The sequence below is a fragment of the Tursiops truncatus genome, chromosome 4 (assembly GCF_011762595.2).
Source record: "Tursiops truncatus isolate mTurTru1 chromosome 4, mTurTru1.mat.Y, whole genome shotgun sequence".
Taxonomy (NCBI): Eukaryota; Metazoa; Chordata; class Mammalia; order Artiodactyla; family Delphinidae; genus Tursiops; species Tursiops truncatus.
Window position 1 is genome coordinate 114978266 of NC_047037.1, and position 15629 is coordinate 114993894.

Consider the following 15629-nt stretch of genomic DNA (forward strand, 5'->3'; position numbering starts at 1 on the left):
AGAGTTCAGTTAGAAATCAGGATTCTAAAGATGTGTCCCTTTTCATTAGAAAAGATGATTTCTTTGGTCCAGTAACCATGTAAAAGAATACCTTTTCAATTAAAAATGAATGATCACCACACCTAAGTAAAGGCCAAATAGTGATTACTTGCATGATATTTACAGGATGATTTCAGGGTCCTATGTAGACATATCATGTCAGAAAGGAAGCCAAGTTAACAGTTGACAGTTAATTTATCAAAGCACTGAGATTCTGAGTAAGTTTTCTTCCTCCTTTCTTTTAATTATCTTTATTGTTTTTAGGATTTTTTTTTCAATCTTCAAGTAAGAATTAATTCTTCACCCTGGTCCCACAGCTTACAAAGTACAGCCCTGATACAAAACACAAACATTGGATCCTACCACAATCACCCAGCAGCCATCCTCAAGAATTCTGGCTTCAGTAACAAAACTTGCTATATTCTTTCCAGTATGCCTTGGTATAGTTTGTTTTCTCAAGTTCAAATGCCTTCTGCAGTCCACTTAAAACCTGTGTCCATTTTCAAAGACTTCACTAGGGACCGCTTCCTAGGTATATAAACTAATTCTAGTACTCTACTGTATCCACATCCATGCATGCATGCATGCACTCACTCTTTCAAAAAGTATTTTATGAAGAATACAAATTTCAAATCCCAATGATTTATTCATTTACTCTTTGGAAGCAAAGAAATTAGTCTTCCCCCTTAGCCTGGGAGCTTCTGTAATGAAGTTAGTATGTTTTAAATCACCTCTATAGTCATTTTATTTTAAATGTTTGTTGAATAAATCCAAAATCAATTCATAATGTCGTGCCCTGTTAAATGAAGGAACCTCCATAAGCAAGAGGTCAACGCCCCTTGCACACTAATCTTACTTACTGTCACTCACTCTCCCAAGGTCCCAGCCGGATCCGGGGCGTGGCGAAGGCGCGCTGGGCGGTTACCACGGGGTGCTGGGGGCGTGGCGCCGCAGCCTCGCTCCGCCCCTTGCGCGCTTATTCTCGTAGCCGGCTCCGCGGCTGAGGAGAAGGGTCGTGGTCTCGAGACGAGGGGTCGTGGTCTCGAGGCCTCCTCCGTTCTTGGGCCGAGGCGAAGGCATGTTCCCTGCTCAGGAGGAAGCCGACAGAACGGTGTTTGTGGGAAATTTAGAGGCCCGAGTGCGGGAAGAGATTCTTTACGAGCTGTTCCTTCAGGTACTGTCGGCGGGGAAGGGGTGGCTGAGGGGCAGGGCGCGTCGAGCCGGAAACGCAGCCAGAGGGGCGGGCCGCACCTGAACCATCCGGAGCCCGGCCCACTTCCCGCCCCATCCTGTGCCTTGGTTTTAATTTAGTTCCGCTTTGGCGCACCTGTCACCAGGTGAGCAACTGGGTAGTGAAGTGACAGAGTGCGCCCCGTCCCCATCCCTTCCGCATCCCATCCCCACTGCAGAGTCCTGGGGTGAGCAGTGACTGGGCCCCCTTCAACCCCCAGCCCTGAGTAAGGGCTTTTCAGAGGCGCTGCCTGGGCCTTGGGTGTGTTTAGGCAAAACACAAAACAGCCCTGTCGCTGTCTTGCTTCAGGTAATAAGCACCTCACGTCTTACATCCCGCGAAATGAGAGGAATACATTTTAACATGTTTCCATCTACATTACTTATTCCCCCCAAGCCCTTTTACACGGCAAGTATTTTTACTCCAGAATGATAAATGAGATTTGAAATGATTTGGGCAGCCAAATCGTGACTGTGACCAATTGATTCCCTGGCCAGTTCCCTTTATTTCATACCAAGAGGATCTTATGAAAACTTTTCCAGACCTGGTACCTCCAGGATTAAAACTCCTGTCCCCTGTAAACACTCACCTACTGTATACACATAGGTCTCACTTGCTAAAGAGATGTCTTCATTCAGCCATTCATTTAACCATTTAATGATCCACAATTATGTGACAAACAGTAAGTAAGGTGCTGGACATACAAATTTAAGAGACAGCCCTTGGTCTTCCTAAAAGGAGAAATTTCAAATTAATTACCATGATTTAAGATAATCTGCAAAAAAGAAAAAGAGGGACACATAGTACAGAAAAGTTGTTTAGAGTGTGAATTCTGATGTCAACAATGTGACTCTGGCCAACTAAATGAATAGCTCAGTGCCCAGTTTCCTCAAATGTCAATGGGAGTAATAGTATCCACAATATGATGTGGTGTGAAGATTGAATAAACTAATCCGGATAAAACAAAACTGAACCTGGCCCTTACTAAGTGTTTGCTGCTGCTGCCACTACTCATATCACTACTATTACTATCAATAATACTACTGATACTAACATCAAGAGAAATCAAGAGTGACTTCCTCCTATCAGAATAAGGGCAAGTTCAAAGGGAGCAATAGCAAAACTAAATATCAAAGGCTAAGTATGAGCACCAGAGGTGAAAGGCGTTCTTTATATAGTTTCTAAAAGGCTCTACCTTCATCTCTGAACTAAAGCACCCCTCTGTTAATTACAGATACACACAATTTGATAGAATTTCCTCCAGGAACTCAGTTACCTTTCCTGGACATAAAACATTTTTATTATTTGAAAAATATTGTTGATTTTAAGGCTTTTATTCTTCTAACTTGCCGTCTTTTTTAAACTTGCCCTTTTTAATCTACTCTAATACTTGTCTTTTCCTATGGTTATGTTTTTCTCCCCGTATTACTTGAAACTTATCATTTTAACTTAAAAAAAAGGGGGGGGAGGAAGGGGGGGGAGGAAGGGAGGGAGAGAGGGAGGAAGGGAGGGAAGGAGGGGGCGAGAGAGAGAAAGAAAACTAGTTCTTTTTCTCCAAGAGGCTTCTTTCATGTTGAGCCAACAAAAAAGGAGCAGAGGGCACTGATGAGGGGAATGGGATAGGCATGAAGGCCCCCATGCACATATATTATTTCTAGTCAGTAGGGACTGGATCTATATCAGTTGTATGTGGATCTACAAGATAGATAGGTAGATCTCATTGCTTATAATTTCTCCCTAAACAAAATATTCATCTCTTTTAACAGTTCAGACAACCAAGCATACGTTTGTATTTTTGCCTAAGCCCTTCTGTATTCTAGAAGAATTTGTTAAAGTGAGGTATCTTTTAGGAAGGCTTCGACCCAGCAGAAGTTAGCAGATCTTGACAACTGACCACACTGTTTATGTGTTTCATTCTGTTTTAAAGAGACTAAAAAGTTTTGATGTGATTGTTGCTACTGGCAAGCCTTCTTGTTGGACTTTAAAAATGCACGGGCATAGTTTTGAATTTGTGAAACTCAAAGCATGTAAGCACATTCTGTCCATTCGCGATTTTATATATTTAATATCAGCAGTGGAAAAGTACTGATTAAAATTGATTTATTTTATTACTATATATAGTTATCCTTTTTACTGGTTTCTTTCAAATTTCTGCTTATCCTTGGAAGAGTGGACATCAGTTTCAATATCTTTGTACTTTTAACCAAGAAATACTGAAGTAGAGATTTCAAGGGGAAAGATAATGAATTCAGTTTCAAATATGTTGAGTTTGAAACACAATCACATGGAGGTCTCTAGGAGACTGTCTCCATGAATGAGGCATGAGTGGGAAAAATAGATTTGTTGATGCAGTGGCTCTTGAAGACAGAAGGGAGGATGAGCTACTCTCTGGGAAAGTAGAGAATAAAAAAAGAAAGATTGAATCTTAAAATACAGCATCGTTTTGAAGACGATAATTAACATTTTTCTTTAGACTAGAAACAATTTCTTAATGTACTTATCCAACTCAACAGAGATCAGTAATCAATCATTAAAGTACTATGGAAAACTATGAGCTGTTCACCATTAACTCTTAGGTATTGTGAGTCTTGGTGAGCACTTCCTCAAATCACTATCATGGTGGAGAGGTAACATTCTTTTGGTTGTAATTAACACATTTTACAATAGTTGGCTCTGCATTTTTACTCTGTATTGCTAATTATAGGTTTTATTATCAATAAAATCTGAATATTTTCAATTTATTTTATTTTATTCTATTTTAATGATACACCATGGAGTAATATTCTCCTGTTGTTGGATTTAGAGCCTTCCTCAATTTTCATTCTTATAAATAATGCACCTACCTAAAAGTGTTAAACATATTAAAATATTTTTCCCTTTGGGAATATTTACCAAATGGGATTACCAGATCAAAATAGTTTCTATATAGATCAAAAATTTAGTTTCTCCTGTGAAAATGTTTAATCTTGTCAGAAAAAATTAGGCTTTGATGTAATATTACCAGTTTCTTTATGATAAGTCAAAGAATATTGGGTTTGTCATTTCAGTTATTTTTGAGTTATACACTGTTAATATGTGTGGAGACAAAGTAGTATTTTAACCTTAGATTTAAATGCACTCTAAATTGTTTTGTTAGGCCTAACATAAGGGTAACATATCTTTCCTTTTAAGATTTGGAACTATTACCTAAAATTTCCTGATCTTAACACCATAAATATTTTTTGATGAGCCAGAAAAATGCCAAGAAAGTGTAAGTATGATATTTATTGTTAGGGAAATACATTATTAACAGAGCTGTTATTGCTAACAGATTTTTTTTTTAGTCTAAAGTTGCGTATACTTGATTTTCTCAGTGTAAAAAAAATCTTTAGATTTATGAGAAAATAATTTTTAAGTTTCTTACAGGCTGGGCCATTAACCAAAGTGACTATCTGCAAAGACAGAGAAGGAAAGCCGAAGTCTTTTGGGTTTGTCTGCTTTAAACACCCAGAATCAGTGTCTTATGCCATAGCTTTGCTGAATGGAATTCGTTTATATGGAAGACCAATTAATGTGCAGTATCGATTTGGTAGGTTTTATCACTGATGAATCTTCCAAGTGTGTTTTGTTGGTGGTGCTATTCCCAGAGGTGTAAACATTTTTGTTTTTTATATTATAGCCTAAGACCAAAACAGTGCCCCTGTAGTCTCTTAAAATTTCTCAGAACACATTCATAATGTTATGCAATTAGTTAATATTACCAATTAGGTTGCCAACTCTATAGCATCTTTTGTGTATTAAAATTTTAAATGTTCTATTTTAATGTCAGCCAGCAAATAGCTATGATAGTTGCTATTGGCTGTTAAGAATTAAACAAATCTAAATGAACTGGGGACACACAACTCTAGCTTCTATATAGCAATGCTATTTGCTGATCTTCTTGTCAATGGTGTCAAATATCTACTATTTGGAAGATAAGGTGGGTGCCTAGTTCTTCTCCTGGTGTCATCATGCTATACATATCACCCTGGATCTGAGTCCCCGTAAAAGCAGCTGGCCAAAGGCTGACCCTTAATGGAAGAAAGCTTCCTGACATGAACGGCCTCAAATGCCTTCTCCTGCTACAATGTCAAGAACTGATCATCTTTGATTAGATGCCCAGAGAACATTGTACTATTGCTCTAGCCCTTTCATAGTTTGAGGTACTGATAGAAGCAATGCTTATGCTTTTGCTGCAATGTTTGCAATGCTTATGTTGCCTACCTCCCCTAATGATTCAGGTTTATTGATGTATCTCTTGTTTGTTTGGTTTTTATTCTTCTTGCTCTACTAAAAAAAATAAATAAGAATAAGGAAACAATGCCTTTTTGCAAAGGAAAAGCATAACTTTGCATTTCGTTTTGTTTTATTTTGTCTTTGCAAAGATAATTAATTGGTTGCATCATGCTCTCACGTACTGTCCCGTTAACTCATACTGACTGGTAAAACGGGCCAGGCCATATCGTGTTCTGACACATCCCCAGCCAGCTGCTCATTATCCTGTCAGGTTGCATTCACTTTTGTCAGTACAGTTTAGAGAACTCATGCCTTCAAAACAGGAGGCAAATAACACTGATTATTTGCCATTTTTAGTTTCCAGGTGTGTATTTGCCATTTTTAGTTTCCAGGTGTGTAGAACCAAATAGCATCACCTGTCTTATGTGGCCCCATGTCAACATAATTCTTTTCTACACCCATTGCTTTGGACAAAGCTTGGTTATAATTCAGTCATTTATAGTGATGTAAACAACTTATGAATATTGGGAGATCAAAGATATATCCATGTATCTTATATGGAATTTTTTTAAATGGTTTAATGTGAGAACTCCAGAAACTTGTACCATGAAGTAATCTGTTATTCTGTTTCTTTTAAAGGGAGCTCTCGCTCTTGTGATCCAGCTAACCAAAGTTTTGAGAGCTGTGTTAAGATAAATTCACACAGCTACAGGTAATTAAAAATATTTTTTTCATAAAGGTAAAGCAAATAAATATGGTCTCACGCCAGGAAAGGTTTTTATATATTCTGGACTACTGTAAAACCTTACTGTTTAGACATAGGATAATATTAAGGAATTCATTTTTCCTGAAAACATGAAAAGCGACAGAAAATATTTTCATTTAGAGTTCAGTCAATATTTTCTGCAGTAGGTGGGAGAGATATATATTTGTGGCATTCTTTATAGGTTACTGCGTACTTTTCATAACTGTTCAGTCACTTAAGCATCCAAAGTCTCATTGCGATGGATCACTATTATCCACATTTTATACTTGAATAAACATAGAGATGCAAAAGTTAACTAATTGCCAAGGGCACAAAGATGAAAAAGTGATAGTTGCTAGGCTTAAAATTAAGCCTTCTGACATTAAGCCACTCTACCGTTTATGTTACTATTTTTAAAAACTTCTCTATGGTAATTTTCAAAATATTCTCAAGTTTTGTGTAGGCTGATTTCTCGATGCAATGGTAGCCTGCAAGGACACTCTCAGTGCAGCTATCCCAAAGGTCGTGGAACAGAAAGTCTCCCAAACCAAATAAGATGCTCAAATAACAGCATTTAGTAAAACAATTTAAAAGATACAGTCAAAAGCAAAAGGAAAGATACTGGATAGTGAAAAGCAAAAGGAAAGATAGTGGATAGTTAGCATAAATGGGCAAAAGGAGCATACTAGCTGAGTTCTGATTACACTAATATTCATATGCCCTGTTTCTCTCTCTGCTGCATCAACCTTTCCCACTGATAGTGTGGTCATGAACCCTAGAGTTGAGGTTTGAGTAACGAATTCCATTCAGATAGAAGGTTCCCGGAGCTAGTTTCACTCACTTGCTCTCTCAAAAAGACATAGGGGCAAATACACCTGGCTACAGAAGGAGCTAGGTACTCACAGGTTCTATCTGAGTTTCTTAGGCAGAACAAAAACAAGAGCAGCAAAACTGTTAGCCCATAGGTGCCATGATAAGTACTAGGTATTTCCTTTACTTTCTTTCTATGAGTAACAATCTTATTTGTTCCATCATATTTTCTATCGGATCTATCTGTGGCATCTCTTGGAACACACTAACTTATTTATTATGCGTATTTAATATATATTATGAATTCTGCCTGTGTCTCCCAAGCCACTTGCTTATTCTGTTTCTAACACGGTTTCATTGCTATCTCATAAGCTCGTATTAGCTGAGTTCTGGCTACACTAATATTCGTAGACCCTGTTTCTCTCTCTGCTGCATCAGCTGCATCAGTGTAGCTTACTTAAAGGCTACCCTAAGCATTTCTTGTGAGTTTCATCCATCCCTGTTTTTTTATTGTTTTCTGTAGCAGAACTGAGTATTCGCCAGTAGGCTAACAACAGCTGAACCTCCCATGCCTGCTAATTATATCAGCCCTCCTAGGCATGGAAGAGTGGCCTCTTAGAACTGACAATTTCCCAGTCTTATCTTTAGGAGAAGTACTGCACTCCAAGTATAACACGGTGTTCTCCGTGTCTTCATTCTCCCCAACATTTCTGTATCAGTGAAATAAAGACAAAATAGGTACTGAAACCAGACTACCTGAATTTGAATCCTGCCTGTGCCACTTTATTAACCTTGGACAGATTATCACCCTGTAGCCCATCTCTAAAATGAGGATAGTACTTCAGAAGGTTATTGTGAGAATCAAATTTTATAATAAATTCAAGGTATTTAAAATACTGAGCACATAGCAAGCATCCAGTAAATACTTTCAGCAAATGTTAGCAAAAAGGGGTAGTGATTCACTTCCTTCATATGAGAGGAACTATGGACTCTTGAATTGAGCCGTTTATGTAATATAAAAGCTTCCCCTCTTCTTCTAGTGGGAAAAGATACCTCTTTTTTTCTCAGGATTTTGGAAAAAACAAGCTATTGCTAGGTTTGGGGCAGAACAAGAAAGACTAGATAAACAGCTAGAAGATGGCAGTAACTTGCATTCTCTACTTATGATTGATGTACTTTTAATCATCACAAATTCTAGGGTAGAAGATCAGAAATATGTGTATATTCCATAATACTCCACTTCACTGGTTGTACCTTATTCTTCTAGTATGTGCTACATTATAAAGGAAGAATGGGAAAAGGTTATCATGTTCTAGAAGTGTTGTGCAGAGAAAAATGGTGCACTTGTTATACCCTATAGTCTTTCTTGGAAATGGGTTTTTATGCTTGTTATTGACTCTTAGGCAATAAATAGTTCTGTTTTTAATAAATAGTTCCTGTATTAGCGTGCTAAGGCTACCATAAAAAGTACTGCAAACAGAGTGCTTAAACACAGAAATGAATTGTCTCACAGTTCTGAAGCCTCAAAGTCCAAGATCAAGGTGTCTGCTAGATTTCTTTATGAGGGCTGTGAGAAGGAGTCTGTTCTGGGCCTCTCTCATAGCTTGTCCCGGTTTGTTGGCAATCTTTGATATTCCTTGGCTTGTACAAGCATCACCCGGCTCTCCATCTTCATCTTCATATGGTGTTCTCCCTGTGTGCATCCGTCTCCAAATTTCCCCTTTTGATTATAATAAGGGTACCTGTTTAACCCATCCTACTCCAGTATGACCTCCTCTTAGCTAATTACATCTGCAACAATGCTGTTTCCAAATAAGGTCACATTCTGAAGTATTGGGAGTTAGGACTTCAACATATAAATTTTGAGTTGACATGGTTCAACTCACAGCTCTTCCCAATTTACGTGTGATTCCTCTGTGGAGACAACTATGCATGCCCTGAGATTCACATAGGAAAGGTAATGGTTTTAGAAAGTCGGCAGCTGTTTTCATAACGGTGCTAATCTCACCACCTCTGTTACTGGGTTGTATCTTCCCCACTCTATAACTTCATTGCACTTTTTATCTTGTTTCTTTTCCATCACTTACCCCACACACATGTTCCAAACTCCTTGAACTCTACCTCCAAATCATGCTGTTTTATTTTTCCCCTTCCTCTCACGGAAAAATTATCTTTCACATCCTTACCTCCTATTCACTTCTTAACCCCATTGTTATGTGGAAGTTGTTCTTTTAAAGGTTATCAGGAACCTTCTGATCAACAATTGAGTAGCTTTGGTGCTTACCCAGTTTACTGTTCTGTAACACCCGACCCTAAGTATTTCCTTAATGAAATGCATCTTCCACTGGCTTCTGTGATACTACTCTCACCACTTACCAATGCCTATCAATCTGACTGCTTCCCTTTGTTCTCCTGCCTTTGCCTTTGCCTCCACCTGCCTGTATTAATTTCACCCTTCCCCACAGTAAACTTCCTGTCCTAAGATTAGTAGTATTAGCATTAAAATTGTGGAATACTATGGAGCAAGTAAGCTAATGACTAGCTGTAGAGTCTAGTCACTATGCATACCATTGGAATTTATTAGACATCTCCATAGAAGCAAATATTACATGTATAAATAAACCTTTAGGACACTACTGCTTTTAAATTAGGGATTGGTATTGTTTTAAATAGTGTGTGGAAGAAATCAGCAGATATTATGTGTTCATGTTAACATCAGCAGACCATTTAGGAAAGAACATAATTTTTGTAGTTATACAGTGAACATTCCTTCAAAAATAAATTGAGAAAATTTCTACCTTTCTTTTGCTTTTTTTTTTTTGTAGAAGATTGAATGTACCCTTGGTGATTATTAAGAACTTGCTTTGCTTTCTTCATATCTAAGTGTTCTTTGTCTTTATACAACTATAACATTGATTAACATTTTCCTATCAGAAAGCCAAATGTGACTCTAAATATTGAGCTTTCAGTATGTAGTAATTAGTAAGACTTGTGGTACTGCAGTGTCACTACATTATTAGTGTAATAAGGATCATGTGTTTAAAGTTATCTTAATTGAGTTCTTTTAGAAAAGCTCTTTTTTTAAAAAATTATGAAGACCTATCTTATTATAAGAATAAAGGACATTTATGCATAGGAATTGTAACTTTGTGTTACTTCTTTTACGTCCCCCAAGAAATGAAGAAGTCGTGGGCAGAACTTCCTTTCCCATGCAGTTCTCTCCAATTAATAATGCAGCTTTACCTCAGGAATATCTTTTCTTTCCGAAGATGGTAAGTTTGATATGCCTTTGGTTCAATATATAGCATGATACAAACTATAAAGAACATGAAAACTACTTGGAACTTAAGCTGCTCAAATCTAAACCTAGAATGAAGGCAGCAGCTGCCCTGAGTTCTATGCCCCAATGGCAGTCTGCTCTAACGCAATCATCTGAAATCCTACACATAGTATGTAAGCAAACAGCCAGTGTGTCAACAGAAAAGGAGCAGGTGCTAGTGATGATTCACTGTGGTACAAGTAAAATTTGACTATAGAGTTCTCATTTAAATTGATAAAGCCACTGTATAAAACAGTATGGAGATTCCTTAAAAAACTAAAAAATAGAACTAAAATAAATAAACTAAAAATAGAACTAAAAGTAGAATATGACCCAGAAATCCCACTACTGGGCATACACCCATAACCCATGTACCCCAGTGTTCATTGCAGCGCTATTTACAATAGCCAGGACATAGAAACAACCTAAATGTGCATCGACAGATGAATGGGTAAAGAAGATGTGGCACATATATACAATGGAATATTACTCAGCCATAAAAGGAAATGAAATTGGGTCATTTGTAGATATGTGGATGGACCTAGAGTCTGTCATACAGAGTGAAGTAAGTCAGAAAGAGAAAAACAAATGTCGTATATTAACGCATATATGTGGAATCTAGAAAAATGGTACAGATAAACCTATTTGCAGGGCAGGAATAGAAATGCAAACGTAGAGAATGGACACATGGACACAGAGCGGGAAGGAGAGGGTGGGATCAATTGGGAGATTAGGTTTGACATAAATACAGTACCATGTGTAAAATAGATAGCTAGTGGGAACCTTCTGTATAGCACAGGGAGCTCAGCTTGGTGCTCTGTGATGACCTAGATGGGTGGGATGGAGGGGAAGGAAGGTCCAAGAGGTAGGGGGTGTATGTATACATATAGCTGATTCACTTCACTCTACAGCAGAAACTAACACAGCATTGTAAAGCAATTATACTCCAATAAAAAAAGTGGAAAAAAATGACTATTTTAGAAGATATGTTTTTAGAATCGAATAATTTCATTTAGTGAAACATTTTGGTAAAATGTAATCATCAATTACAAATATATTGCTTTTGGACATGGATATTTTTAAAAATAAATTTCTTCTTTTAACTAAAGGCAAAGATTCTCAACTGGTAGAGTAAACTACATTATTTCCGAAGACTCTCAAAAATATGGTTCTGGCCTAGAAATCATAATGATGGTCTATATTGTTAAAGGGGAACTTATGAAATTTGTTTTTTCTAACTCCTCATTTTATACATAATAAAATTGAGGTTCAGAGGTATTAATCAACAAGCCCAAGATTATACAACTTGTTAATAAAAGATGTGGGACTATAACAAGGTATTCTGATTCACAGGATGTGATTTCTTGCAAACATCCCACATACCTGTGAGCTTCAGATTTTTCAAATAGCCATTTTCACTTTGCAACCATAAGGAAAATTGGTAATTTAACCTTTAGAAAAATCTTTTCTTAGTTATAGTGAGATATTAATAAACTGCCAGTTCTTGTCTAAAACTGTCAATATCTTCTTTCTGGCATTTTTTTAATCTTTGATGAGATGAGAAATACACACACACACACACACACACACACACACACACACAAGATCATGTTATCTCTATTAATCTTTAATCTACTTTGAGTTAAAAACTATTTTAAAAACAAGGAAGTGTCTATCTTAACAATTGAAAACTGCTGTATAATATGGTGGCCATCAGCCATCCATAAGGAGCTGAGTTTTAAATTTCTTTTTAATTTTAATTAATTTAAATTTAAAAACAGAGACTTGATTCAGTTATTGTAAAACTTTTAAGTATGTTTGAAAGAACTTGGGTAGTATATCTACTTTTTCAACTAAATTTTATGTAATCTAAATTCAGATGAAGTATTTTCAATGAAAATTTACCATCCAAATGAAATACGCTATAAAAGGCACACCAAATTTCAAAGACTTAGTATAAAAAAAGTAAAATGTATCATTAACAATTTTTATATTGGTTACTTGTTGAAATGATAATATTTTGGATATTTGGGGATAAATAAATTACATTATTTAATTGCACCTGTTTCTTTTTTTTTTCTTTTTGCCGTATGCGGGCCTCTCACTGTTGTGGCCTCTCCCGTTGCGGAGCACAGGCTCCGGACGCGCAGGCTCAGTGGCCATGGCCCACGGGCCCAGCCACTCCGCGGCATGTGGGATCCTCCCGGACCGGGGCACGAACCCGTGTCCCCTGCGTCGGCAGGCGGACTCTCAACCACTGTGCCACCAGGGAAACCCCTGTTTCATTTTTATTTTCATATTGTGGCTACTAGAAGACTTGAAACTACATACGTGGCTTACATTATATTTCGATAGGACAGCACTAATCTGTATTGTAGTAAGTTATACACTACCTTGAATCTTTATGTTAACCATTTAAGGAAACTACCATATCCCTAGTATGAAAAGTCACTGTCCTTCTTATACCAACACATGGTTTGGTTTGCCTGTAGTTATTTGTGTAATGAATGTAAACTGTTAACTCTTTTTTTTTTTTTTTCCTAACTTTGTGGGCTTGTTTTGGTAGATGAATGTTTGTGGGTTTTTTCCACAGCAGTGGCATGCATATAATCCAGCACTGCAGCTTCCTTACTATGAGATGACAGCACCACTTCCTAATAGCACTTCTGTGTCTTCCTCACTGAATTGTGTTCCAGATCTAGAGGCTGGACCCAGCTCTTATGAATGGGCACACCAACAACCAAGTGACTCTGACCTTTATCAGATGAATAAACGCAAGAGGCAAAAACAAACCAGTGATAGTGATAGTAGCACAGAAAACAATAGAGGAAATGAATATAGCCAAAATTTCCGAAAGTGTAAGAAAAAAAGGCACTAGTATTTACATTCTAATGAAATGTATCTACACTGGTCTTCATTCTCTTAAAAGAAAACTCTGTATTCCACTAAATGACCAATTCCATGGCTTTCTTGTCTTCTTTGAAATATATAATAATATGACCTCTGATTTGCTATTCAATTTTTGTCTTGAATGACAAAAACTTAAAAATAATATAGTGTGCTTTTTGTATTTGTAATGGTGTTGTTAACAAGAAATGCTCTTTGAGTTGTTATATTTTAGTATTATAATGAACTTGCACTAAAATATTAATCAAAAGTCACTGAGCACTTTTGTATTTTGTTATTAGAAAATATAAAACTTTCCTTAAAAAGGTTAATATCATCTACAATCCTATATTATTTTAAATTATCAATTTTCCCAATGTTATATCTTTGAGTTAAAAATTATTTAAATTATTTTCCTTCAGTATTTAAATTATCTTTCCAATTTTAATTCTCCACTCTCAAAATCTATTTATTTAAGTATATGTGTACACATTCTGCTTCAAATGCTAGAAGCTTGGAATTTGTGAACAATCATCTTTTTATTCTCACATTCACTACTTTATTTTGTAAATGAGTTTCTGTAATACTGAAAAACAAGGCAGTTGAAGAACAAGACGGAAATTACATTTAAACTTGGTCAAAAAGATGAATGCAGAACACACCCTGAAATCTTTGCTGTAATGACACGTCCTGAGGTATGGTTTCAAATGTATTGCTGTTAAAACAAGTATATCACCTTTGAAATATTAGCATTGAATGCAGCTATAATAAGATAATAACTAATTTATTGTTACATGATTATTATAAAATTCTGATGTAAAAATGATTTTGGTAACAGTTTAATGAAAGAAACAGCGTTAAGAATTATTACCGTTCCTTTAGCACCGTCCACGTGCTGGGGCATTGTACACTGATGTGTAGTCAACCCCTTCCTTTGTATTGCTAAAATAATAACTGATGGGTGATTAGAGAGTGAGATCTCTCCCTCTTGCCAGAACATCCAAAGCGGCATCCCCAGACCATTTTCTCCTGTGCCTACAGAGCATACCCACCTGGGTGTCTCATTAGCACTGCAATTCAACACTTTCAATTTTACCCTAATTTTTTTCTCTCCAGATATTTTCTTCTTTGACCAGCTTGGGCCAATATTCTACTATGGACCAGTTGCTGGAGGGTTTCGACAATTGTTGACCTCGTTTCAATGACTTAACAGAGAGCTGTTCAGTCCGTCTTAGCCCACTTGCATGCTTCAGTGGTAAGGAAGCACTCTTGATGTCAGGCACTTAGAGAAATGAAAATAGGCCCATTTATCAGGATGGTGAACAAAATGAAAAGATAGATGTGACACTGGTTTTTCAGCTTCATCTCAATTTAAGTATATTTAAGAGCTGGGTGTATTCTCCCTTAGGGTAGATGTGGCCTGTGGCAGATGTGATTTCAGTAGCTATTCCCCAAGGATGACTTGGCTGTTTGGTTCCCAGCCTTCCCTCTCTCTAGGAAGGGGCGGAAGGCTGGAGGAGTAGAGTTGGCTCCTATAATATCATCCTAAAGAACCGATGGCACACCAACTGCAGCCACTCTGGTCTGTGTTGAAAGCTCAGGAGCTTTAGAGTGTCCGTATCCTACCACTGTTTTCTGTTTCTGTACATCCCAGTAAAGCTAGTTAAATCAGAATTGAGTTTGTCTCTCATTAATTTACTTACCATCAAGAAAAGTAAATTGATAGCATGGGTGTGATGTTGGTGAAAAATGAGCATAATATATAAATCTCTATAGAAATAACATTTAACTTCAGAAAGCTCAGAAAAACCTCTTTTTAACAAAGATGATATCTACCTCGATACCTCAAGCCCACAAAAGTTCAGTGAGCACAGCCTCTCCAGTCTGCACTAAGCAATATTTGCTGAAGTGGTTAGTGATGATGTTTTTCTGCCCAATCAGGATGAGATCTATGAGGTCACATGTCACCCCATGACTGTGGGCTAAGTCTCTTTATTCCCAATCATGCCCAGCCTGCAAAAATTACTTCATGTACATGCAGAAACTCCCTTAGCAAGTGAGACAAGTGATCTATTATCTGGTTCCTGGTAAAACTTACTTTTGAGCTTCCAGTACTACCTTGTTACATTATCAATAGGTTATGTATTGATTAAGAAACACACAAGCTACTTGCATTGTAATTAGAGAATATAACCAGTAGGTAAGGATACTAATATATTTCCTGTGTTATAAACCCTGGGAAGGATTGAGCCCAAAAAGCCTGTATAGTATCTACTGCAAGGAACCTGGATCTAACAATAATTGGCACAGCTACTTGACCTTGCTTGAGGAGCTTAATAAATGAA

The 15629-nt window shown here is 37.1% G+C and overlaps 2 protein-coding genes across 2 annotated transcripts in view; one reads left to right on the forward strand and one right to left on the reverse strand.

Annotated features, from left to right (window-relative positions):
- Positions 1–1119, reverse strand: part of LIPI (lipase I) — an 80968-nt gene extending 79849 nt beyond the window's left edge. Inside the window, exon 1 of the mRNA XM_019922137.3 lies at positions 965–1119. Within this exon, the coding sequence (XP_019777696.1) occupies positions 965–1119 (155 nt within the window). The remainder of the gene's footprint in view (positions 1–964) is intronic.
- Positions 1020–14958, forward strand: RBM11 (RNA binding motif protein 11). The gene is made up of 5 exons (XM_019923244.1): positions 1020–1213; positions 4676–4838; positions 6164–6236; positions 10255–10351; positions 12992–14958. The coding sequence occupies exons 1-5, from the start codon at positions 1118–1120 to the stop codon at positions 13274–13276; spliced, it is 714 nt and encodes a 237-aa protein (XP_019778803.1). The 5' UTR covers positions 1020–1117; the 3' UTR covers positions 13277–14958.
- Positions 14959–15629: the final 671 nt, after the last annotated feature.